Consider the following 27973-nt stretch of genomic DNA (forward strand, 5'->3'; position numbering starts at 1 on the left):
CAGCAGGTGCACAAGTGTACTAATTACTCACAGACACATTTTATAAGGTCCGCAGGTGGAGTTAATTATTTCACTTGTGATTCTGTGAGAAGACCTGCAAAACATGCACTGCGTGGGGTAATGAGGACCGAGTTCCCCGACCACTGAACTAGGGAGTCTGGGAAATGTGGACCGTGGTAGATCTCAAGGACCGGTTTGGCCAGCCCTGATGTAGACTGTTTGCTATTACTGGCCGCACAGCTGCTTGTGCTCAGAACAGCCAGGGTGACACACACACACACACACACACACAGCCCCTGCTGTGATTGTGCACTGTCCTGGAAGAATGAATTACTGTACATTGATGCTCTCAGTGTGAGGACGATGCTATATCACATCTGACTGTTTGTATATATGTGCGTCACTGTATAGTGAGACAGTATCAGGGATTCTGGTGAGCTGTAATGTATATTATGATATATTAAGACAACACAATACTGCAATCACAATAAAATCAATTGCAATTCCATCTTTCTGCATTATCTATAGCTTAGCTAATCCTATATTGACATTTGCCTTTTAAGCTAATTGTCCCTGCAGTTTTATCCGTCATTTCTACGTGTTTTGGCTTCCAGGGCCTACACAGAGAAGTGCTGGAAATAATTAACCCTGTGCGGCACGGTCACTGCTTCCAGCAGGAATATACAGGGACCAATCACCTATGCCTGGCTACAGTCTCACCCGTGATATGCTATTATGTGTGCCATGTAGCTGGCACTACCTTAGTGCTGCCCATCCTACCCTATGCCAACAGCTGCCAGGGATGTGTATCCAACTGTACTTAATGTGGATCGTACAGCATTAAAAAGGCCTACAACAAAAAAAAACTAGTGCATGTTGACCTGTCATACAGATTCCAGCTGCCTGCCCGCTACTGATGGGCAGCAAGATGCATGGGCACAATAATGGTATATATATATATATTTATAACAGTATTCTAAAGGAATGTGAATCCTTCATTGTGTAATATACATCAATCTACTTATGCACACAACTGGCTTCCAGCAATTTAGCACAAACATAAATACCACAGAGACTTTCATGTTATCTACAGTAATAGGATGTGACTCTTGTGCCCTTAAGGAATATGGTTGGCTGTGTCTTCATAAACAGTCACATGACCCATGTCACATGACCTACTTCCTGGCAGGTTTCCTACAGTGTGTGATAGTGCCACAGAAGCCAGCCAAGGTCCCAGATCAAAGTGCATAGGAGGAGACGAGCCCTGCATCTGCAGCTGTCTGCTCTAGTCTCCCCTCCTGGCAGTAAGGTAAGGACCTAGCCCAATGATACGGATTAGCTTGGGGACTCATGCCAAGGGATTTAATACATGGTATTCTCCATTCATTTATGTGTCCAATCACTGGCTGCTGCATGCAAGTGTCATAGTGCCAGGGTTCAATGCACGTATGCAGATGTGTATAATGCATAATAGGCTGATTATAATATATACAATCACTAATGACATTTGTGCAGTTGGTCCCATCTGTATGCACTGTACCTGCTGGATAAGCACCAGTATGTATCCGGCTTACTTGGCCATAATAGTTTGTTACAGTGTATTACATGATAACATTTGGGTCTGATTCAGATCTGCTTACCAAACGACCACACATGCATGCACGACCCATCTGACCGAATGTCTGAATCAGGTCCTTACTGCAGTCTTGTAACATGATGTAAATTGCAGGGGTAGGGGTCATCGGCTCACCCAAATTAAGGTCAACCACTGAAGATCGACAGGCCTTGCGTCAACACAGGGGAAAGCTCGACATGGGGAAGGCCGGAGAGTCAAATAGTCAACACAAGCATTAGGTCGACAATGGGAAAGTCAACAGTGAAAAGGTCGACATGCGTTTCACTTTTTTTTTGTCCTGAATGTCGACATAGTTGACATGGACACCGTATCGGTGCACCGCGTCCCGTCGCATGGCTCGCTGTGCTTGCGATGCTTCGGGCTCGGTGCCTCGCTGCACCCGGCACATTATTATATTCTCCCTCAACGCCCTATGCTAGGGCATGAAGTACAGCCTGTCGGCACATGTCGGCTCAAAAAAAAGTGAAAAAGTCATGTCGACCTTTTGTCTGTCGACCTAATGCTTGTGTCCACCTTTTGACCCTGTAGATCTTAGCCATGTTGACCTTTTGCATGTGTTGACCGAAGGCCTGTCGACCTTCAGTGACCCGATGCATGTCGACATTTATAGTGTCGACCTAACGACTATACCATTTTGCACACAGGACCGGAGAAGTAGCATTCCGATCATAATGAATACTGTAATTTAAACAGTGGGGTAACAATAGCCCTTCCGCCACCGTGGTAGCGGGGAGGCGCTGTGTGAGTGCAGGCGCCAGGAGTCTGCGGGGCTATTGTAACACTGCCGCCACCGCCACAGACCCACAGATTTACTTGTCCTGGCTCCCCTCCTGGCTTCTGATGCTTTCGAAACGGACGGACCGTCATAAAATGTCCGCCCCCATATAGCAGATAGTTCTCTGAAACTGTCTGCTGTATGGGGGGTTGACATTTAGTGATGGTCCGTTTTTCATAGCAGAAGCCAGGAGGAGAGCCGGGACCGGACCGCCGACAAGATCTATGGGTCACTGCTGCTGGGCGGAGGGGTAGAGCACGGGGGCACACAGGGGGGGGGGGTGCATTTATTATAGTTACGCCACTGAATTTACACATTTAAGCATAACAAAAACTAGAAGTGTTACTGAACATACATATAGAGAACAGCTATATTAAGTAATAGTTTGTACATAGAACTCAAAGGGGTAGATGTATCAAAACTCGGAGAGAGATAAAGTACTAACCAATCAGCGTCTAACTGCCATGTAACAGGATGTGCTTAAAAAATGACAGAAGCTAATCAGTAGGCCCTTTGAGATATATGCACTGGAACTTGGAGAGAGATAAAGTACCAATCAATCAGCTCCTAACTGTCATGTCACATAATGTCTTTACCAAATGACAGTTAGGATCTGCTTCGCTGGTACTTTATTGCCATCCGCTTAATCTCTCTCCCCAAGGCTTAATACATAGATGCCTTAATCCCTCTACTTTAGCTCTCTCTAAGGTTTGATACGTCTCCCCCATGGCCTTTCTATGACATTGGCACGACAGTAATAAAAGTGCCGTGCATCGAGCTAACGCAACCTTTTATTCATTTACAGATGGACTATAAGAAGTTAGCAGACGATGTGTCGCAGAAGATTTTCTCGTACAGCCAGGATGCATCAGGCTGGAAAGTAGTAAAAAATACAGTGAGCCACTATTACGTTCTTAGTGGGGCTGATGCTCAAAGGTTGACAAAAATGACATAACTAGCATAAAGTGTGCGCAGAAATAGCCCCCAGATCTACCGTACGTTGGCTTCTGTCGTGCCTGCTTTACCATGAGTCGGCATTTGTATCAACGTTCTTTTACCGTGCAGCATATGCAATAGATATGTCCGCTAACCGCGTGTTTATGTGCCGCGTTTGTGTTTCTTTGCTTTTTCTGTACTGAGTCTACGTTAGGCTTCACCTTACTTCCCCCCATACCGCCTCTCCTGGCACAGGAGGCTTTATGCGGCAGAAATGCGCAAGTCTGCGTATTTGCACAATTTATTCTAGGCTGACTGGCGGTAACCTCTGTATTAGGCCCAAAGCCTCCCACCTTTCTTAGACGATGTCTAATGTAAATCATGTGTTCCTTTTAGAAAAATATTACAGTTTCATGGAAACCATCCAATGAACACTCAGGAAATATGTAAGTAATGAAACTGAATTATTTTAATGAGAATTGAATGAAACATTTTGTCTAGCGGAGGTTGAACCCTATCCCCTCTCTCGGACCTCTCTCCATAATTCTTTAAAAAGTCCTAACTGCCATGTTACAGGCTGTGTTTGAAAAATGGCAGTTAGGAACTGGTTGGCTGGTTCTTTATATCTCTCCACTTTATCTCTCCACTTTATCTCTCCCTATGGTTCCTTTCACACGCTCCGGCTCCTACTGGGCGGCAAAACCCCGCAGAGCCAAGAATCCGTGCTGCACCGAGAAGTTTACAATGGAGGGGATGGCCACAGCCCAGCACCCGTCCCTTCCAGTGGTGGGATCCGGCTGCAACCGGGCGACCGGGCCGGGTGTGGTATAGGGTTCCGACAGTCGGGATCCCGACAGTCATTAGCCCGACATCGGGATCCCGACTGGCCGGACTCAGACAGCATAGTGAGCGCAACAAAGTCCCTTGCGGGCTCGCTGTGCTCGCCACGCTGCGGGCACGGTGGCATGGTGGCGACCTATGGGGGTCGTGGACCCCCACGAGAGAAAATAGCGGGTGGCCGTCGGGCAACTATCTGTCGCGTTTTGACAGTCGGGATCCCGATGTCGGGTAAATGACTGCCGGGATCCCGACTGTCGGGACCGCGTCCAGCACCCGCCGTCCCTGGCCGTCCCATGTAAATGGACACAATTGTGTGTGGCACGGCTTTTGGTCGCGCGGGGTTTCGCTGCCCGGCAGGAGCCGAATCGTGTGAAATCCCCCTAAGGCTTTGTAGGCGGCATGTACTAACTACTGTTAAGGTTAGACGCTAGGGGGAGGGTTAGGGTCTGGCTACCAGGCAGGGAAAAAGGATGGGGGGTGTTAGGGTTAGGAATACGGGAATGGGTTGGATAGTTGTAGAATGAAAATACTTTTCCGGGGTCTGTTGGGATTTTGACCCCCGGGATGCTGCTGTCGTCTTCCGGACCACCAAGATTGGGATTGCCAGGATTTTATACCAAACCCTCTGCTATAGATATGATTCAAAGGTACTTGTTTCCTATCTGGGCGCCCGTCGCGGGCATCGCGGGTACATTTATGCCTGGCCGCGACGCGACCGACGCGATGCCCGCGATTTTCCCATTGAAAACCATGTTAAACCTGAAAAATCGCGTCGGTCGCGTCGCGGCCGGCCATAAATGTACCCGCGATGCCCGCGACGCGATGCTCACGATTTCCCATAGGAATCAATGTTAAAAGCCGCGATGGACCCGATTTTACTGTTAAATGCCTCAATCCACCCGATTTGGCCATAGGAATCAAGGGCGTGGTGTGAGAATATAATAGTGTGGCGAGCGCAGCGAGCCACCGAGCCCGAAGCGTGGCGAGCGCAGCGAGCCCCGCGAGGGGACGCGGATACCTTCACAATTATGCGCGTCCCCTCGCGGCCTTCACAGTGAAGGTATCCGCGTCCCCTCGCGGGGCTTGCTGCGCTCGCCACGCTTCGGGCTCGGTGGCTCGCTGCGCTCGCCACACTATTATATTCTCACACCACGCCCTAGTGGATAGTAGGGCATGAAAAGGTCGGAGGACGCGTACCGCCGCCCCTCGCGGGCTCGCTGCGCTCGCCACGCTTCGGGTTGCCGTGGATCGTGGGGTGGCGTCAAAAATTGGGGGGGACATTTAAGGGTTAATTGGGCCTAATTCAGGGTTAATATGGCCAAATCGGGTCAATTGAGCCATTTAACAGTGAAATCGCAGTCAATCAGCCTTTTTAACATTGTTCCCTATGGGAAAATCGCGGTGATCGCGGTCATCGCGGCCATCGCGACCATCCAATTTTACCCGCGATGCCCGCGATGACCGCGATTTTTACCCCCGATGACCGCGATTTTGATCGTGGGCGCCCAGATAGGAAACAAGTACCGATTCAAATATTTAGCGATTTGCACAGAATGTCCCCTCTCCGGCCCTTGCCGGCCTTTAACCCTTTGGGTGCCCAGATTGCTGCGAGAGTTATACAAACTATCCGCTAAAAATGCCGGGACCGAAGTCGTGGAATATGAATCACTTTCGTTATTGCCGTTAAACGATCTGAAGTCAATTAATTGAGTTTTTTTTTAAACATTGCGCCAAAAAAAAGAACAGTCGCTGTGACGCCCGCTGGCATTTTTAGCGGATAATTTGCACATCTTTCACAGCGGCGTTGTCACTCAAGGTGTTAAAATAGCGGCGCCTGCGTAAGCTCTTTTGGACAGCTGTGACCTCTATAGCTTCCTTTGGAGGAAAGTGCTATGTTTACTTGCAGAGCTTTCCCCACCTGCGGGACTGTTATCTCCCTCTCCTCACCTGTAGAACGTTGGTTGGACTTTGGTACATTCTGCTACTTCAAGTTCTCAAGCGATGCACCGAGATCTGCTCTTCTGCAGTCTCTTTCTATTCCCCCCATCTAAGAACATTCTCCTGCATCCCTATAACACTCCTGCCTACTGCCTAGTATACCGTCCAGCTCCCTGCATCCACCCTAGAGATTCCCCCTATATCCTGTTAACACTGATTCCTCCACACTTAGATGGTTATTCAGACATGATCGTTGCTCTGAGATAAAAAAAAAAATTAGGGATCCGTATGCCTGCGCAGTCTATCAATAATCGTGCGACCTGCACGTTCGCAGTCGTGTGACCAGGTCTGAATAGCCCCCTTAATTATCTCTCACCTCACCCACTCAACTTTCCTGTGTTTCCTCCCCTTCCTACACCGTCACACGCAGTTTTCTGCCACCGCTTTCACTTTCTTACCTATCTCGTCTTCTCTTGTGGATTGTACTCCATCTAACCCTGGAACTCCTCTCCTTGCCCCACCAGACTCTTCCCCAACCGTAAGTCCTTCAAACACTCCCTTCCGTCTCCCAGACCCTCAATTCCTGTTTATATACATCCTTTACCCACCATATCCGCTCCTACCACACTTGCTGCTGCTACCATATCTGTAATTACCCCATGTCCAAGTAGGTGGCGCTCTTTCCCCTATTCCTCATACTTGTGTATCGACCTTATTTTCTCCTGTGTGGTGTCCTGCACTGAATTTGTTGTGTGGGCCCTAAGTTGTCTACACTCTCACGTGGAATTCGTGGCTTTTTTTGTGCTACCTGCAAACACACAAGATTTACTCCGACTTGGGTCTATAAAATGTACTGTATTGTTATTATACTTATATGTGTCTACATGTTTGCTGTGCTATATCCATGTGTCTTTACGCTGAATGCTCTGCGCAGTCTGTGGCACTTGTAGAAACGAAGATTCTTCCAGCACGTGGGATTCGCTTATCTCTACAGGCATTTTTCTCTCTGTACAGTATTAGAAGTACTTTTTTTTTTTCAAATCTAGATATCGCGGCGAGGGAATAATTGAAGAAGTCCCAGAAAAAGTAATTCCAGTAATGTATCTTGCTAAATACAGGTCAAAGTGGGACAAAGCGCTCAAATCTTATTCCATTGTTGAAGAGATTGATGAGGTGAGTACTCTTCTTATATTTTATAGGATTTAGTCCACATACAATTGTGTCCTCATACACCCAGCCTCAGTACACCATGCAGTGTGATATACCTCATACTGTACATCCAGCCTCAGTACACCATGCAGTGTACCTCATACATCCAGCCTCAGTACACCATGCAGTGTGATATACCTCATACTGTACATCCAGCCTCAGTACACCATGCAGTGTACCTCATACATCCAGCCTCAGTACACCATGCAGCGTGAGATGCCTCATACATCCAGCCTCAGTACACCATGCAGCGTGAGATGCCTCATACATCCAGCCTCAGTACACCGTGCAGCGTGATATGCCTCATGCTGTACATCCAGCCGCCTCAGTACACCATGCAGCGTGATATACCTCATACACCCAGCCTCAGTACACCGTGCAGCGTGATATACCTCATACATCCAGCCTCAGTACACCATGCAGCGTGATATACCTCATACATCCAGCCTCAGTACACCATGCAGCGTGATATACCTCATACATCCAGCCTCAGTACACCATGCAGCGTGATATACCTCTTACATCCAGCCTCAGTACACCATGCAGCGTGATATACCTCATACATCCAGCCTCAGTACACCATGCAGCGTGAGATGCCTCATACCTCCAGCCTCAATACACCATACAGCGTGATATACCTCATACATCCAGCCACAGTACACCATGAAGAATGATATGCCTCATACATCCAGCCTCAGTACACCATGCAGCGTGAGATACCTCATACATCCATCCTCAGTACACCATACAGCGTGAGATACCTCATACATCCAGCCTCAGTACACCATGCAGCGTGATATACCTCATACATCCAGCCACAGTACACCATGCAGCGTGATATACCTCATACATCCAGCCTCAGTACACCATGCAGCGTGATATACCTCATACATCCAGCCTCAGTACACCATGCAGCGTGATATACCTCATACATCCAGCCTCAGTACACCATGCAGCGTGAGATGCCTCATACCTCCAGCCTCAATACACCATACAGCGTGATATACCTCATACATCCAGCCTCAGTACACCATGCAGTGTGATATACCTCATACATCCAGCCTCAGTACACCATGCAGCATGAGATGCCTCATACCTCCAGCCTCAATACACCATACAGCGTGATATACCTCATACATCCAGCCTCAGTACACCATGCAGCGTGATATACCTCATACATCCAGCCTCAGTACACCATGCAGCGTGATATACCTCATACATCCAGCCTCAGTACACCATGCAGCGTGAGATGCCTCATACCTCCAGCCTCAATACACCATACAGCGTGATATACCTCATACATCCAGCCTCAGTACACCATGCAGCGTGATATACCTCATACATCCAGCCTCAGTACACCATGCAGCGTGAGATGCCTCATACCTCCAGCCTCAATACACCATGCAGCGTGATATACCTCATACATCCAGCCACAGTACACCATGCAGAGTGATATACCCATACCCTCCAACTGTACCGAATTTGCCGGTACAGTACCGTTTTTTAACAGTCTGTACCGGCAAATTCAGTTTGTACCGAATGTACCGATTTCTGACACTCACTGCGCCGCAAAATATTTTCAGCTCCTGGCTGAGCGTTTTACCGGTCCCCGCTCCCCGCTCCATGTACTGCGGATCTCCCCCTTCCGTTCCCATGAGTGCATTGCAGGGCCGGTCCCGTGTGTCATGATGTCACATGCTGGGGACCGCGCACTGTGCGCACTCAGGGGAAAAAGACGTCTCTCAATCCTCACTGCGCATGCGCAGACTGAGAAACTGAAGGCACGAACCTCTGTGAGGGAGACTGGTGCCAGGCCAGCCCTGGCGCGCATGATGATCTCCTCATCTTCGCAGCGTATCATCCGGAGCCTGCCACAGTTGTCAGCACATCAGATCCAGTGCAGGGCAAGTAGATTTAGCCAGGGCTGCACTTTGACTAAATCACTTGTCTTATCTATCCAGCATTCCAGCATTGTGTGACGCACCTGTTTGCCTGCAGCTCATGTCACATGGTGGCTTGGTGGGCTGCTGGCATATATAAATAAGTATATTAATATTCTTATTTATTAAATAAGTATATTAAATATACTTATTTAATATGCCAGCAGTCCACCAAGCCACCAAGTGACATGAGCTCAGCTGCATCAGGTGCTGAGCTGGGGGGCAGGGTGCTCAGCCAGGCTACACAAACTTTATCATTGAAAGTATAGGAAAGGAGGGTTTGCCACGCCCCCTTTCCAATTGGCCACGCCCCCTTTCCTATTGTGTACCGAATTCTTCCCCTCAGATGTTGGAGGGTATGTATACCTCATACATCCAGCCTCAGTACACTATGCAGCGTGATATGCCTCATACATCCAGCCTCAGTACACCATGCAGCGTGAGATACCTCATACATCCAGCCTCAGTACACCATGCAGCGTGATATACCTCATACATCCAGCCTCAGTACACCATGCAGCGTGAGATACCTCATACATCCACCTCAGTACACCATGCAGCGTGATATGCCTCATACTGTACATCCAGCCCCAGTACACCATGCAGCGTGATATACCTCATACAGCCTCAGTACACCATGCAGCGTGATATACCTCATACATCCACCTCAGTACACCGTGCAGCGTGAGATGCCTCATACCTCCAGCCTCAATACACCATACAGCGTGATATACCTCATACATCTAGCCTCAGTACACCATGCAGCGTGATATACCTCATACATCCAGCCTCAGTACACCATGCAGCGTGATATACCTCATACATCCACCTCAGTACACCATGCAACGTGATATACCTCATACGGGATTGGTACTAAATCCCGGTGGTCAGAATCCCGGCGTTCAAAATCCCGACCGCCGAAATCCCGACAAGGGTACCTCTATGGACCAGGTACATACAGCGCAGGAGTCCTAGCGCTGCTCTGTCAGTAACAACAGGCCACTAGTTTAATGTTGCCTAGCAACAACAAAATTAGACACCACGTGATAAATAGACACAGGACGCATGATACGTCTCATAGCAACCAACCCGGAAGTGTCATTGGGCTATATGTTCGCCGGAGGCTAAGTTCCGACAGCCGGGACCTCCGTGCACATGACTAGATGGGGGCGGAGGGACGTCAATCCCATATTGTGCGCATGAAGCGCTGCTGACCCGCTACAACCCGGAAGCACTTGTCTGGTGACAGTGCACCGGAGGTCCTCCTTCCCCACTAATGAACAGCGCAACAAGCGCTGCAGACTTATTATGACCCAGAAGTACTTATCCAATAACAGTGCACCGGAGGTCCTTCTTCCCCACTAATGAACAGTATAGTATCATCTGTCCCTTCACAGGGAATTAAAACTCCGATCACATGACATCTGTCATCCAAGCCTCTATGTCATTTGCTAGTGTGTATGATGGAAAATAGAGCCAAGCCTCGTTTTGATAGTCACATGATTAGATTCCACCTATCACAATGAAGCCGGAAATAATAAAGTGTTTTATTTTTATTTCATGTCATTTTTCTTGCAAATAAAAAAACGTTTCTTATATTAGATCAATTTATGGTTTATTGTTTGTATGTGTCTCCTCCTCATCTTTACATACAACTGTTTTGACGATTTTTTAAAGTTGGATTGACTAATTAGCCACCAGGTGCAATGTATGAACTAGTTTGCATGGAGGTATAAATATCAGGCCAGTTGCCAACCTCTCAACATCCATTATACCTTTGACAAAGCTTGTTCTAAGCGAAACGCGTTAGATGGATACCTATCTTCAGAAGCAGAAGCGGACTACTGGCTCCAGCAATCCTCTGCCATTCTAACTGCCCGAACCAGCCTGAAAGGACCTACTATTTGCCATACCAGCTCCGTCAAACACCAAGTGGCAAGCCCCACTCCTTACTTAAAGGACTCTATCCTCAAAAGGGACTTTGGACACATCAAGGGAAATTTGTATTCCATCAGGATCCATTCTCCCCCAATTGAGCAAGGTGGACGGTAACTATAAAATTCACTCTGGTCACAGAGGTGGTCCATACATTTAATTCCAGGCATCATAGGAACGGACAGTGAAAACAGTGGTCTGATTTCTGCTTATTGCACCCATGCATTTTTATTTTCATTTTTACTAGTATATGTATACATGTGTGGCCATGTGGCCTATTAAATTGTGATATTTCTTTTAAATATTTTAATATAAAATTGTGAAGTCAATCCAACTAGTTATTGGTTTTTCATTTGTACCAGCGCTGCAAAACTTGTTTTTTTCTTTAAAAAAAAAAGGGTAGTATTTGAAATACTCTGGAGTGTAACTAATATAATTTTACTTGTTACAGGACACTGTGATCTGTCACTGTATCACCCACAGTTATGGTATGGGCATTATCTCATCAAGGGAATTTGTGGATCTGGTGCACATCAGGAGATATGACGGAGGTGTTATCACTACGAATTGTAAGTGTAGACGCCTTTCATTTTGCTCATTGCACACAATTTCCTGAGTCCTCAGACCAGGCTTAGATAGTTGCGGTTTTTCACCTACAATGGAACAGCAAATCGCAACAAGTCCTGCCCACCTCTGTACATCCATAACCAATGGAGATGTACCGCAGCGTTGCATCTCCGCTACAATACCGGGGTCAAGAACCAAACAAAATGGAGGTGTTGAGCGTGATTTTTCCCATGTTCACTGTGACCTCAATCTGCGTTGGTGCGCCACCAGAAGTGATATTTAAATAAGAAGGGTCTGCAAGTAGCATCAATATAGTAGACCAGTGGTGTCAAACTCATGTCCCTCCAGCTGTTATGGAACTACACATCCTAGCATGCCCTGCCACAGTTCTAGCAATCCGTTATATAAAATCTGTGGCAAGGCATGCTGGGATGTGTAGTTCCACAACAGCTTTTGGCCTGTGAGTTTGACACCGCTGTATTAGACTATACTGTATTAGACTATAGACTATAGCCCCATCGGAATCTATATTAGACTGGTTAAAAGCATGTCAAAATGACGGCTTCTGCAATGTACTTTCACTTTGAGCTGTGACCGTTTTTAATTTGAGCTGTGACCGTTTTTAACTCACAAACTCCCCACCCCCAGTCCCTATCTGCTCCTACCTCTAATCTCTGTCTTCACAGTTCCCTCTCTCTATTTCCAGCATGTTTGAAGCAGATATGTGTCCCTGCAAAAAATTGCTTTCATTTTCCGTTATGATATTTTTTGGCACACAAAGGAGTAATTTGGTCCATCGAGTGGCCACTGGTGGTAACTCATCTCATAGAGGTGAGGAGTAGTTAGCCTTTTTATATATATATATATATATATATATATATATCAAGAAGAAGCTCTAGGACACTGGCGCATTAGATTACCCTATGTAGAAGGTGTTAAATAAAACCTATTAGATTTCAGAGATCTAACTGTAAAATCTTTAGGGTGGCTGGCCAATTCTCTGGGTGCCGGCTTGGTGAACCGGAGGGGTTTTAGATGGAGAGTATGGGGAGAATCAAGGCGCCTTACAGTAGACTAATATTTCTCAACATCAAGTATGGACGTATATGCAAAAATATACTATAAAAATGTATTTATTAAACCAAAGTAAAAGAATATGAATATAAAACAAAAGATTTTTTTGTATACACTTAATTCATACAATGCACAGAAACAAACACATGACACTTGTACAATGGGTTGGGATGGGCAGTGGGGATGGGAAAGGTAAAATGGAGATGACACGAGAGTGGGAGGTAAATGGCAAAAATGGTATTAAAACAGTATGAACATATAAGAACAATAGGTCTATCCCCTTTGTTTAAAAAGTATGGTTAGTACTTAGCTGGATATGGGGTAAGTGAAAAAAAAAGGGTTCAAAGTCTTTTTCGTGGTTGAAGACCTGGAGGTAGTGCTGCAGTCTCTTGGCTCAGTGGCAGAAAGGATTGGAGGGTAGTCCCGACACGTTTCGTCCACTTAAGGACTTCTTCAAGGGGAGCAGAATATTAAGGTGTGATCAGTAAGGGTATTTATACTGTCTGTGATTACATGGGGGTGGGGTTAGGAACCGGAAGCGGAAGTGTCCGATTTTTCGTATTTTTCAATGAGAGTAAAGTACTAAGGAAACATTTATAGCTATTACTGATAGATTCGGAGATTCAGTCTCTGTTGATATTGTCTAGTTGTTGTTGTTAAATCTGTAGTAAATACTGCTGTGATCAGTTAGAAAGTTCTCCGCTGGACCGGAAGTGCGTCATCGCACTGTCCGTCCGTGGAACGCGGAAGTAGATGTAGTTGAAGCGCACAAAGCGCTGACGCTGGAACGCGGAAATTGAAGCCTGTGCCGAGCAGACGTTGGACCGGAAGTGCGTCTCCCCGCTGGAGCGCACGTAGCGCTGACTTTGGAACGCAGATGTTGAAGCTTGTGTTGAACTGACGATGAGCCGGAAGTGCGTCTCCTTGCTGGCTGCCCGTGGAACGCGGATGTCTATTATATTGGAGCGCAAGCCTTCTATTGGAATGTAGTCTTCTATAGGATCTCGATCGTCATACTTGTGGGGGCGGAGTTTTCCACTGTGAGACACAAACGTTGTCATGGTAATCCTCTAGTGGAGGCATATTTAGCTCTTTGTGATATACGTACTAAGGAACAAAATAGAGTATAAATGTTAATGAAAAAGGACACTTATTATAAGTTTGTTTGCCGCATGCCTGCATTTTTCATTCTTCATTGTCATATGGGTGACATTTTTGTGCTTGCGTGCAAACGATGGTGATCCCATGTGTTTTGCTTAATTTCATTATAAGGTGACAAACAAGAAAGTCCTGTACATATTTATATTCAACTGTGACATTACTATACAGTTATAACAGTATTTGTGACAGTGTTCACATAAAGTGGATGTGAGTGTGTGATAATAATATTTACAGGTGACAGAATTTTCATTCTGAGTAAGACATATATATAAGAGTTTGTGGTTAGGAACCCTAAGATCTATTCCACCATAAAGGTGTAGTGAACATATTTGTTCTGTGTAGGCATAGTCCATTTTCGGTCGTGCTCTGAGTCCATTAGCTGTATTTACAATGGTGATTGTTTCATTTTTATTTGCTTTTATTCCTTTTGAGAATTTTTTGTTGAAGCTTGCTGAAGTATTTAGAATGTCTTTGTTCATGGTTAATCATTCCTTCAGTTAGTAGAGGAATGGTTCTGATACCAGGTATTTTTGGTGTGTGTTTCAGGTTTTTAAGAGTTCGTGTGAAGGTGGAATTTTCAAACATTCGGGTTAGTGTCTTCGGACATGGTGTCCTTTATATCTTCTGAAGGCCCTTCATTTACAACTGCCATCAGAGGTTCTTTAGACCTGTTGGTGTCCTTCCCTGTACATTTTTGCATGCGATACCCAATTTTCCCTGGTGGTCTCCCTCCCAAGTACTTGTTGGGCCCACTGCTTTTTAACTTCCGAGTTCGGATGGAATCGGGTTTGTGCAGAGTGGGATGGTCGCATTTTCTTGTATTGGGGTCACTTTCATACAGGCTAAGACCTCTGTGGTGTTGTTTCTTCAGAGGAATGGGGCTATTTCGTAGCTTTCATTCAGACCATGGGGTGACAGGGTGTTGAGTTCGTAAATCCAGAACATCTCACGTTGCGAAAGTCTCTTTGCTAGATCTCCTCCCCGTGGTCCAAGAGTGACGTGTTCGATGGTGGTGAATTTGAGGTTTTCTACGGATGAGTTATGATTATTTAAGAAGTGTCGAGATACGGAATGAGTTGTGAGTTTATTTTTGATGTATCTGATGTGCTCCTGTATTCTGAGTTTGAGTGGGCGTTTGGTCTTACCCACGTATTTAAGACCACATTGACATTCAATCATGTATATGGCTGATGTGGTGTTACAATTGCAGAAATGTTTCTTTGTATATTTTTTGGTGTTGTTGTAGTTCTGAAAGGTTTTTCTATCCGGATGTACATGTTTGCAAATGTTGCAGTGACCACATTTGTATGTGCCTGTACATTTGGTTAGTGATATTTGCTGGGTAGGGTTGCTTTCAAGCAGGCTAGGTGCTAGTATCTCTTTGAGGTTTCTTGATTTTCGAAATATGACATGAGGTTTATTAGGAAGTATATCTTCTAGAATGGGGTCCATTTTGAGTATGTTCCAGTGTTTACTGATGGTTTGTCTGATCTTTTTTTCCTCGCAATTGAATTGCGTGATAAAGGCTAATGAGTGGTTGTTTTCTTCTCCTCTTTTGGGTTTGATTTTCTCCTCCAGTAGTTCTGCTCTGTTAAGTTCTTCACATTTAGTAATTGCTTGATGAATGATTTTTTCCGGGTACTCCCTTTCCCTGAATCGGTTGGCATAAATTTCAACTTGTTCTGTGCATGATATGGCTGTGCTGCAAAGGACACCATGTCCGAAGACACTAACCCGAATGTTTGAAAATTCCACCTTCACACGAACTCTTAAAAACCTGAAACACACACCAAAAATACCTGGTATCAGAACCATTCCTCTACTAACTGAAGTATTGATTAACCATGAACAAAGACATTCTAAATACTTCAGCAAGCTTCAACAGAAAATTCTCAAAAGGAATAAAAGCAAATAAAAATGAAACAATCACCATTGTAAATACAGCTAATGGACTCAGAGCACGACCGAAAATGGACTATGCCTACACAGAACAAATATGTTCACTACACCTTTATGGTGGAATAGATCTTAGGGTTCCTAACCACAAACTCTTATATATATGTCTTACTCAGAATGAAAATTCTGTCACCTGTAAATATTATTATCACACACTCACATCCACTTTATGTGAACACTGTCACAAATACTGTTATAACTGTATAGTAATGTCACAGTTGAATATAAATATGTACAGGACTTTCTTGTTTGTCACCTTATAATGAAATTAAGCAAAACACATGGGATCACCATTGTTTGCACGCAAGCACAAAAATGTCACCCATATGACAATGAAGAATGAAAAATGCAGGCATGCGGCAAACAAACTTATAATAAGTGTCCTTTTTCATTAACATTTATACTCTATTTTGTTCCTTAGTACGTATATCACAAAGAGCTAAATATGCCTCCACTAGAGGATTACCATGACAACGTTTGTGTCTCACAGTGGAAAACTCCGCCCCCACAAGTATGACGATCGAGATCCTATAGAAGACTACATTCCAATAGAAGGCTTGCGCTCCAATATAATAGACATCCGCGTTCCACGGGCAGCCAGCAAGGAGACGCACTTCCGGCTCATCGTCAGTTCAACACAAGCTTCAACATCTGCGTTCCAAAGTCAGCGCTACGTGCGCTCCAGCGGGGAGACGCACTTCCGGTCCAACGTCTGCTCGGCACAGGCTTCAATTTCCGCGTTCCAGCGTCAGCGCTTTGTGCGCTTCAACTACATCTACTTCCGCGTTCCACGGACGGACAGTGCGATGACGCACTTCCGGTCCAGCGGAGAACTTTCTAACTGATCACAGCAGTATTTACTACAGATTTAACAACAACAACTAGACAATATCAACAGAGACTGAATCTCCGAATCTATCAGTAATAGCTATAAATGTTTCCTTAGTACTTTACTCTCATTGAAAAATACGAAAAATCGGACACTTCCGCTTCCGGTTCCTAACCCCACCCCCATGTAATCACAGACAGTATAAATACCCTTACTGATCACACCTTAATATTCTGCTCCCCTTGAAGAAGTCCTTAAGTGGACGAAACGTGTCGGGACTACCCTCCAATCCTTTCTGCCACTGAGCCAAGAGACTGCAGCACTACCTCCAGGTCTTCAACCACGAAAAAGACTTTGAACCCTTTTTTTTTCACTTACCCCATATCCAGCTAAGTACTAACCATACTTTTTAAACAAAGGGGATAGACCTATTGTTCTTATATGTTCATACTGTTTTAATACCATTTTTGCCATTTACCTCCCACTCTCGTGTCATCTCCATTTTACCTTTCCCATCCCCACTGCCCATCCCAACCCATTGTACAAGTGTCATGTGTTTGTTTCTGTGCATTGTATGAATTAAGTGTATACAAAAAAATCTTTTGTTTTATATTCATATTCTTTTACTTTGGTTTAATAAATACATTTTTATAGTATATTTTTGCATATACGTCCATACTTGATGTTGAGAAATATTAGTCTACTGTAAGGCGCCTTGATTCTCCCCATACTCTCCATATATATATATATATATATATATATATATATATATATATATATATATATATATATATATATATATTTTGTGTGGGTGTCCGGCACTCCCCGCTCTTAACAAGCAATGCTACTGCCCGGGTGCCTTCCCAGTGGTGCAGTGTCCACGGATATTTTCTCCAAGAAACAGGCGTCACTCCGGGGCTTTACGTGTAACAATCAAGTGAAGTTTATTCCTTCTACAGTCTACCCCGTTTCAGGTATTTAACCCTTCGTCAGGACCAGAGGATATCACAACAAAAAGTGCAACAACTTTTGTTGTTGCACTTTTTGTTGTGATATCCTTTACGTGATTACTTTACGTGATTACGAAACGCGTTGGGACGTGGCCTGGCGTTGGAGTCCTTGTCCCTATCCATCTGATGCAAGTGAAGCGTCTATGAGTGTAACCGCTCCGACTGTTCAGTGTGTGTATGACCACTGTGTATGCTGTTGTCTAGCGGTTGTTGAACCGCCTATTGTGATACGTGACAACGGCCTGATTTTATGCAAGACAAAAACTGTTTTTTTATAAATAAATGTCTTTATTTTATTGCACTATGGAGCGCTCTGATTTATCTTTCTAGAATATATATATATATATATATATATAACCCACTAAAAGTATAAGTATATAAGTCCCTAGCCGTCATTGCCAAGTGATTATTCATTTTATTCAGTGATACATTTCACCTGTCTTGATATCTTCTGTAGTAAAATGATCTCTTTATATGCTTATTGTTTACCAGTTCCTTCAGTCTGTTAATACCTTATTGTAAAGCACATTCATGTTATTACTGTTATCGGCTATGAGTGTGATTTAATACGGGAGAGAACTGCATATAACTGACCATATAAGAGGACCTTGCTGGGCAAGTCTACACTGAAGAAAGGCCTTGTGCTATATTTATTGCAGTCAGCCACCTCCATTCTGGCTGACTGCACATGTGACCGATGTTCACGCACATGCAGATGCACCAGGGGGATCTCATCAGATCCTTTTTCACAACCCCAGATCTCCTTCCCATACTTATTTATTACCAATTATTTATATAGCGCACACATATTCAGCAGCGTTGTACAGAGTATAGTAGGACCATGGTGGGGATAGAACCCATGACCTCAGTGCTGTGAGGCAGTAATGCGAATCATTAACCGTCCTTGCTACCCCATAGGAATCAACACCATTTGAACAATACTTTGGTTCCTTTAGGCAAACTTTGAATGAATTCAGCTTTCAGAGTTTGCTGAATGTTAGGCGGCTCCATCTAATCTTAGTAGATTTTTCGCTTTAAAGGGATCCATAGAGGTGTAGGTCATTATACAGGTTACTATCGCCATCTACTGGCAGAAATAATTACACTAACCTAATTTTTTAAACATCCTCTGCATCTGCAATGTGAATATGTGTTCTCGCTTGAATTTAGATGGAAAAATCTAGCACATCACATTTATTAGATACATCATTGAAGTTTCCCAGCATCCTTGGTAGCAGTCCCCCATAATTGCAGGGTCCCAGCATCCTTGGTAGTAGTAGTCCCCCATCATTGCAGAGTCCCAGTGTCCTTGGTAGTAGTAGTCCCCCATCATTGCAGGGTCCCAGTGTCCTTGGTAGTAGTAGTCCCCCATTATTGCAGGATCCCAGCATTCTTGGTAGCAGTAGTCCCCCATCATTGCAGGGTCCCAGTGTCCTTGGTAGTAGTAGTCCCCCATCATTGCAGGGTCCCAGCATCCTTGGTAGCAGTAGTCCCCCATCATTGCAGGGTCCCAGCATCCTTGGTAGCAGTAGTCCCCCATCATTGCAGGGTCCCAGTGTCCTTGGTAGTAGTAGTCCCCCATCATTGCAGGGTCCCAGCGTCCTTGGTAGTAGTAGTCCCCCATCATTGCAGGATCCCTGCATCCTTGGTAGCAGTAGTCCCCCATCATTGCAGGATCCCAGTATCCGTGGTAGCAGTAGTCCCCATCATTGCAGGATCCCAGTGTCCTTGGTAGTAGTAGTCCTTCATGATTGCAGGGTCCCAGTGTCCTTGTTAGCAGTAGTCCCCCATCATTGCAGGATCTCAGTATCCGTGGTAGCAGTAGTCCCCCATCATTGCAGGATCCCAGTATCCGTGGTAGCAGTAGTCCCCATCATTGCAGGATCCCAGTATCCTTGGTAGCAGTAGTCCCCCATCATTGCAGGGTCCCAGCATCCTTGGTAGCAGTAGTCCCCCATCATTGCAGGGTCCCAGTGTCCTTGGTAGCAGTAGTCCCCCATCATTGCAGGGTCCCAGTGTCCTTGGTAGCAGTAGTCCCCATCATTGCAGGATCCCAGTATCCGTGGTAGCAGTAGTCCCCATCATTGCAGGGTCCCAGTGTCCTTGGTATCAGTAGTCCCCCATCATTGCAGGATCCCAGTATCCGTGGTAGCAGTAGTCCCCCATCATTGCAGGATCCCAGTATCCGTGGTAGCAGTAGTCCCCCATCATTGCAGGATCCCAGTATCCTTGGTATCAGTAGTCCCCCATCATTGCAGGATCCCAGTATCCGTGGTAGCAGTAGTCCCCCATCATTGCAGGATCCCAGTATCCGTGGTAGCAGTAGTCCCCCATCATTGCAGGATCCCAGTATCCGTGGTAGCAGTAGTCCCCCATCATTGCAGGATCCCAGTATCCGTGGTAGCAGTAGTCCCCCATCATTGCAGGATCCCAGTATCCGTGGTAGCAGTAGTCCCCCATCATTGCAGGATCCCAGTATCCGTGGTAGCAGTAATCCCCATCATTGTAGAATCCCAGTGTTCTTGTTAGCAGTAGTCCCCCATCATTGCAGGATCTCAGCGTCCGTGGTAGCAGTAGTCCCCCATCATTGCAGGATCCCAGCGTCCGTGGTAGCAGTAGTCCCCCATCATTGCAGTGTTCCAGCGTCCTTGGTAGCAGTAGTCTCCCATCATTGCAGGATCCCAGTGTCCTTGGTATCAGTAGTCCCCCATCATTGCAGGATCCCAGTATCCGTGGTAGCAGTAGTCCCCCATCATTGCAGGATCCCAGTATCCGTGGTAGCAGTAGTCCCTCATCATTGCAGGATCCCAGTATCCGTGGTATCAGTAGTCCCCCATCATTGCAGGATCCCAGTATCCGTGATAGCAGTAGTCCCCCATCATTGCAGGGTCCCAGCATCCTTGGTAGCAGTAGTCCCCATCAATGCAGGATCCCAGTGTCCTTGGTATCAGTAGTCCCCCATCATTGCAGGATCCCAGTATCTGTGGTAGCAGTAGTCCCTCATCATTGCAGGATCCCAGTATCCGTGGTATCAGTAGTCCCCCATCATTGCAGGATCCCAGCGTCCGTGGTAGCAGTAGTCCCCCATCATTGCAGTGTTCCAGCGTCCGTGGTAGCAGTAGTCCCCCATCATTGCAGTGTTCCAGCATCCTTGGTAGCAGTAGTCCCCATCAATGCAGGATCCCAGTGTCCATGGTATCAGTAGTCCCCCATCATTGCAGGATCCCAGTATCCGTGGTAGCAGTAGTCCCTCATCATTGCAGGATCCCAGTGTCCTTGGTATCAGTAGTCCCCCATCATTGCAGGATCCCAGTATCCGTGGTAGCAGTAGTCCCCCATCATTGCAGGGTCCCAGTATCCGTGGTATCAGTAGTCCCCCATCATTGCAGGGTCCCAGTGTCCTTGGTATCAGTAGTCCCCCATCATTGCAGGATCCCAGTATCCGTGGTAGCAGTAGTCCCCATCATTGCAGGATCTCAGCGTCCTTGGTAGCAGTAGTCCCCATCATTGCAGGATCCCAGCATCCTTGGTAGCAGTAGTCCCCATCATTGCAGGATCCCAGCATCCTTGGTAGCAGTAGTCCCCATCATTGCAGGGTCCCAGCATCCTTGGTATCAGTAGTCCCCCATCATTGCAGGATCCCAGTGTCCTTGGTAGCGGTAGTCCCCTATCATTGCAGGATCCCAGTATCCGTGGTAGCAGTAGTCCCCCATCATTGCAGGATCCCAGTGTCCTTGGTATCAGTAGTCCCCCATCATTGCAGGATCCCGGTATCCGTGGTATCAGTAGTCCCCCATCATTGCAGGATCCCGGTATCTGTGGTAGCAGTAGTCCCCATCATTGCAGGATCCCGGTATCCGTGGTAGCAGTAGTCCCCCATCATTGCAGGATCCCAGTATCCGTGGTAGCAGTAGTCCCCATCATTGCAGGATCCCAGTATCCGTGGTAGCAGTAGTCCCCATCATTGCAGGATCCCAGTATCCGTGGTAGCAGTAGTCCCCCATCATTGCAGGATCCCAGTGTCCGTGGTAGCAGTAGTCCCCATCATTGCAGGATCCCAGTATCCGTGGTAGCAGTAGTCCCCATCATTGCAGGATCCCAGTATCCGTGGTAGCAGTAGTCCCCATCATTGCAGGATCCCAGTGTCCTTGGTAGCAGTAGTCCCCCATCATTGCAGGATCCCAGTATCCGTGGTAGCAGTAGTCCCCCATCATTGCAGGATCCCAGCATCCTTGGTAGCAGTAGTCCCCCATCATTGCAGGATCCCAGTATCCGTGATAGCAGTAGTCCCCCATCATTGCAGGATCCCAGTATCCGTGATAGCAGTAGTCCCCATCATTGCAGGATCCCAGTATACGTGGTAGCAGTAGTCTCCCATCATTGCAGGATCCCAGTGTCCTTGGTAGTAGTAGTCCGCCATCATTGCAGGATCCCAGCATCCTTGGTAGCAGTAGTCCCCCATCATTGCAGGATCCCAGTATCCGTGGTAGCAGTAGTCCCCCATCAGTGCAGGATCCCAGCATCCTTGGTAGCAGTAGTCCTCCATGATTGCAGGGTCCCAGTATCCGTGATAGCAGTAGTCCCCATCATTGCAGGGTCCCAGTGTCCTTGGTAGTAGTAGTCCCCCATCATTGCAGGATCTCAGCGTCCTTGGTAGCAGTAGTCCCCATCATTGCAGGATCCCAGTATCCTTGGTAGTAGTAGTCCCCCATCATTGCAGGATCCCAGTATCCGTGGTATCAGTAGTCCCCCATCATTGCAGGATCCCAGTATCCGTGATAGCAGTAGTCCCCCATCCCAGGGTCAGCTTTTGATTTTACGCACAGAACTCCATGGACAGTGAGATATATATCATGTCAGATGTAAAATGTCTGTTGAGTAGCATTATGAAACCGAGAGACGTTACTATATTTGTTACATATTTGCACCTTCTCATTGCATACAGCTGTCAGCTTGGAACATGACAAATGCCCGGTAACTAGTTCCCATGTACGTGGCTTCAATAATCCATGCGGATACGTTTGTTCACCGATACCTGAGTAAGTATACGTATAATACACTGTGATGTACCTAACATTGGGCCTTATTCTGATCGGTGCGGCCCGATCAGAATATGCGGCCGCAAGCGTGCAGGCGAATCCCCGCCTTCCATACGGATCGCCACCTCCGTCCGTATGCGGATATGTGGCGGTCCGCATGAAATTGGACGGGGATACGCCTCCTCCGTCTTGGGAGCAGCCCCTGCATTCGATGGTCGCCGAACATCGAATGCAGGGCCGCACGCTCCAGCAGGTCCCGCAACACAAGACCACACGGACACTTGTCCGTGTGAAATCATGTATGGGGGCGGGCAGCTGACATCCGGCGATGTCAGATGCCCGCCCCGTACCCACGCGTCACGGCCTCATTACCATGCATACGCCCCGCGTTTGCATGGGAACGCCCATGAAACGCGGGGCGTATGCATAGGGTAATGAGGCTAAGTAGCCCCTCACGCCCCTCTACGCCCCCTGTGCGGCGTATAAAGAATCCGTGCGGCGAAATCGCCTGCACATGCGCAGAGTGACCTCTGCACATGCGCAGACGATCAACATCGGCGGTCCGTCCGCATGCGGGAATATCCGCACCGATCAGAATAAGGACCATTGTCTCATCACGGAGTCGGGTCCATTATTATTATGTAGGAGACAGGCCTAGCTGCTTGCAGATTGGATCTTTGGAGGTAGGAAAGGAAGGAGACCAAGGCAAATAACATAGTTTATTCTAAAGCTGCATTATTACCAAAGTTTAGATATTCATAACGTGTTTCTTCCCTTCCCAGAAGCCCCCAGGTCTTCTCTATGCAACCAAATTTCCCAGGTGTCCAGCAGCCCTACAGGGAAGATCTCCGATGGCCTGCTGGACCTCGGAGTCCTGTTTTGATTGCTGACCTGTGACCCTGCATTACAGAGAGACCACTGCACTCATTACACTGCATTTTCCCATTCATTCTGTTATTCCATCTCTACAGTACAGAAACTCTGCCATCCAGTGATGCTGCCATGGCAACACTGCATGTTATACCGCTGGTGCTGCCCATGACAGACCACTTCTACAATTTTCTCCTGGGCCACTTGTAGTTCACAAGGCCGGCTTCTACATTGGTGCACATAGATTTATAGTGAAGGCTGGGCAGTATACAAGTTCCCAGGCTTAGTGCTGTGTCCAGCATCAATAGGAAGTGGATGTGGAACGTTATCGTTTAGAAAATACCGTTTTGTGCTGCAAAAAAACAAAAAGACCAACCATTGACGGATGGGTATGGGTCATTAAATCGGCAGTGTCTAGTACGACAGGCATAAGGTTGATACATGGAAAAGGTCAACATGAGTTTTTCACTCTTTTTGGTCTCTGCGTCGCCATAGGTCGACATGGACACCATGTAAGTGTACTGCGTCCCCTGGCATGGCGCGCTTCTCCCACCTAGTTTTGGAGATGGTTCTCCCTCTATGCCCACTGGGGGTGGCAAAGAATAAACAAGTCAGTTTAAAAATAAAATCATGAAAAACCCTTGTTGACCTTTTGACCACGTCGACCTAATGTTAACCTTTCTCACGTGTCGGCCTAATGACCGCGTACCACCATTGACAGCCACACTGTGGTTTCCCAATGTTCCCTGACTTTCCTTCCTCGGTGGTAGGTATAATGGGGCAGATGTATTAAGCCTTAACAAGAGATAAATGCAAGGGTGATAAGGAGAGATAAACATCCAGCCAATCAGCTCCTTACTGACTTTTTTCAAACACAGCCTGTAACATGGCAGTTAGCAGGTGATTGGCTGGACGTTTATCTCTCCTTATCACCCTTGGATTTATCTCTTGTTAAGGCTTAATACATCTGCCCCAATGTTACCAACTGATTCATCCAGCTTGTGAGCAGTTGTCCACAAACCCTCCCCCCAGAAAGAATGTCTATTGCCAAACCTGCCAGACGTAGGGACCTTAGTGCCTAGAAATCCTGCAAGGATTTAATAATGGTCCCTACACACGGGGCGATTTTAGGACATTGTCTAAGCAATCTTACTAGATCACTTAGAAAATGCCCCTACATCGATCCGTGTGTAGGGACCGTAGCGATAGCGATGCACGGCCCCGCATTTCGCTATCGCCGGTGATTGCATGCAGGATAAATCTAGTAAGATCGCCGGTCAGGGCCACTTGTCTCACGTGAGAACACTGGCCCTGATAGATCGCTCAGCACAGAGCGCTGACACATCGCTGTGCAGCGCTGTGTGCTGAGTGATCTGAGCGATTCACATTGCTCAAATTGCTCAGTGCCTCCAGCTCTCCACAAGAAGGATTGGCAGACACCTGTGTATCCAGTCATCGCTTGGAGCACAAATATCCGATTAGGTTCTTGTAGGCCAGGGATGGGGAACCTTCGGCCTTCCAGCTGTTGTTGAACCACACATCCCAGCATGCCCTGCAAAAGTGTTACCATTGCCAAATAGCAGAATTGTAGCAAAGCATGCTGGGATGTGTAGTTCAACAACAACTGGAGGGCCAAAGGTTCCTCATCCCTGTTGTAGACGCTAAGGCTAGAGCAGTGATGGCTAACCTTGACACTCCAGCTGTTGCTGAACTACACATCCCAGCATGCCCTGCTACAGTTTTCTTATTTGGCCATGCTAAAACTGGTGCTGGGATGTGTAAGTCAACAACAACTGGAGTGTCAAGCTTAGCCATCACTGGGCTAGAAGGTATATTTACTAAACAACGGATTTCAAAGCCGTCAATTGTCAATGTAATATTGCAATAGTAATAAATGTTACATCAGGCTTGTTTTGACGTTATCGATATTGCCGTGAAAAAAAATCCCTATAGCAGTAAAAAACGGACATTTGGTGGCTTTCAACACCCACTGTTTAGTAGCTATGCCCCCAAGTCTTGGACATTAGTGGAGTGACTTAATACTGTGGTATTGTGGCTAATGGAATATTGCGAAAAAGATTGGTATTTTGGTGACTAACAATACTGGTAGCATATGAATATGAATGTTCTCGATTCCTGGAAACGACGTGGCCTACAGATTGCTTAGGTTTTGCAATCGGGTGCCGGACGGGATCCCGACAGTCATTTACCCGACGTCGGGATCCCGACAGTTAAAACACTGACAGACGGGTTCCCGACGGCCACCGGCTATTCTCCCTCGTGGGGGTCCAAGAGCCCCAAAGAGGGAGAATAGAATAGGTGGAGAGCGTAGCGAGCCACCGTGCCCGCAGCGTGGTGAACCCGTAAGGGGCTTTGTTGCACTCGCCATGCTGTCTGAGTCCAGCCAGTCGGGCTAATGACTGTCGGGATCCCGACTGTCGGAACCCTATACCACACCCTTGCAATCTACCTCATATTTCCTGTTATATCATCGATAAGGTATACCAGTTATAAAGACCTGTTCATTTATCTTCATTGTGAGTCTGGGAAAGCTTTGTTAGCAAAGCAAAAAAAAAACACAAATGGGCAAAACCAAGCTGTACTGCAGGATGGGGCTGATGTAGATATTTAGATTTGAGTAAGGTATTATGTTTCTGTGCAGGGTAAATACTGGCTGCTTTATTTTTACACTGCAATTTAGATTCACACCTCACCCAAATCTAAAGGCCCCCTTACATTATGCGATTTGGGCACGATTTTGCCCGATTCGGATGAATCGGGCCGTGAAATCGTCCCAAATCGCATATGGTGACATCCCCTCCGACCCGATGCGCGGCCCCGTGCGCATCGGATCGGAGATGGGAGGTCGGACGGGCTGCACATAAGATTTGCTAAATCTTATGTGCTGCCCGGAGCCGTGCTCCCCCACAACAGGGGACCTACCAGAGTCAGGCGCAGGGAGCCGGGCCGCATCAGCGGGAGCAGGGGGGCGGCGCAGAGTACAGGGAGCCGGGCAGGAGAAGACGCTGCAGCAGCAGCACTTAAAAAAAAAAAGGGCCATACAAACGCATAGGAAGCCATTCATTGGCTGAGACCTCTCTCAGCCAATCAGCGATTGGCTGAGACCTCTCTCAGCCAATCGCTGATTGGCTGAGAGAGGTCTCAGCCAATCAATGGCTTCCTATTCGTTTGTATGGGGTTTTTCTTTTTTTTTGGAAGTGCTGCTGCTGCATCGTGTTCTCCTGCCCGGCTCCCTGGTACTCTGCGCCGCCGCCACCCTGCTCCCTGCCCAGCGGCTTCCTGCCCGGCTCCCTGCACCCCGACCCCCCCCCCCCCTGCCCACTCTGCGGGCATATTCCTGCTGCTGTCCCCCGCTCCCATTGTCCCTGCAGCTCCCCGGGAGTGGCATGTGATAAATCGCATGCGATTCATCACATGCAAAACTTGGCACATGAAGTGCCATCGCATGTGTTCCCTCCCGGGGAGCTGCTGGGACAATCGGGTCCGACTTGTCGTTATGACAAGTCGGACAAATGTAAGGGGGCCTTTACTCTCTCCACACATGTTACATCTGCCCCAACTGCAGTGCAGTATGGTTTTGCCCATTTAGACGATTTTTTAGCGAATCAGGCCCTAAATAGGGATAAAGGGAACAAATGGGATTCCCATTAGTGTGTGATGTTTACCATTATTATACATATGTGTAAAACACCCAGTAAATTACTTTTTTACTTTTTTCAGGAATCCAGGACATTCCAGACTTGTGGTGTTCATCCAGCCGGACTTGGGGGGTTTGCTGCCACGAGCTGTGGTGGAAACGGCTCTGCCGAGCAATGTCGTCGGTCTCCTCAGCGATGTTCGAGACGGAATAAAAAAACTTTTACACTAAAGATGTACGTTCTGTAAGAATATCTAAATTATGCACGTATCGCACTTACAGCTGAGAACCCAAGTGATAATCCTTGTTTTTTTATTTTCTGTAGTAAGTTATGTAACTGTTTAATGAGAGTCTGGTTGTTCTGTGTTCTTCAATAAATGCATGTTTACTTTTTTTTCCCGAATCTCTATGTGGGAGACTGATATGGCTGCAGTCTCTGTGCTGGAGTGAATTTGTATTTCAGCTCTCAAACCTGTTACACCTTGCCTCCACATAGATGACATGGGGAGTGTGCTGTGAGGGACAAGAGGGAGGGCTTAAAGCTTCTCTTCTCACTAACAGGTCATGTGACTGTGGTTGTTATAGTAGCCACAAGACTTG

At 46.8% G+C, this 27973-nt stretch overlaps 1 protein-coding gene and 1 pseudogene across 1 annotated transcript; one reads left to right on the plus strand and one right to left on the minus strand.

Moving 5' to 3' along the window:
• Window positions 1–1177: 1177 nt before the first annotated feature.
• STARD6 (StAR related lipid transfer domain containing 6) lies at window positions 1178–27765 on the plus strand. The gene is made up of 7 exons (XM_083155203.1): window positions 1178–1309; window positions 3217–3306; window positions 3744–3793; window positions 7172–7298; window positions 11661–11778; window positions 22752–22845; window positions 27457–27765. The coding sequence occupies exons 2-7, from the start codon at window positions 3217–3219 to the stop codon at window positions 27602–27604; spliced, it is 627 nt and encodes a 208-aa protein (XP_083011329.1). The 5' UTR covers window positions 1178–1309; the 3' UTR covers window positions 27605–27765.
• LOC146039602 (5S ribosomal RNA) lies at window positions 14707–14825 on the minus strand (annotated as a pseudogene).
• Window positions 27766–27973: the final 208 nt, after the last annotated feature.

This window comes from Crinia signifera, chromosome 1 (genome assembly GCF_055691185.1).
Source record: "Crinia signifera chromosome 1, ASM5569118v1, whole genome shotgun sequence".
NCBI lineage: Eukaryota > Metazoa > Chordata > Amphibia > Anura > Myobatrachidae > Crinia > Crinia signifera.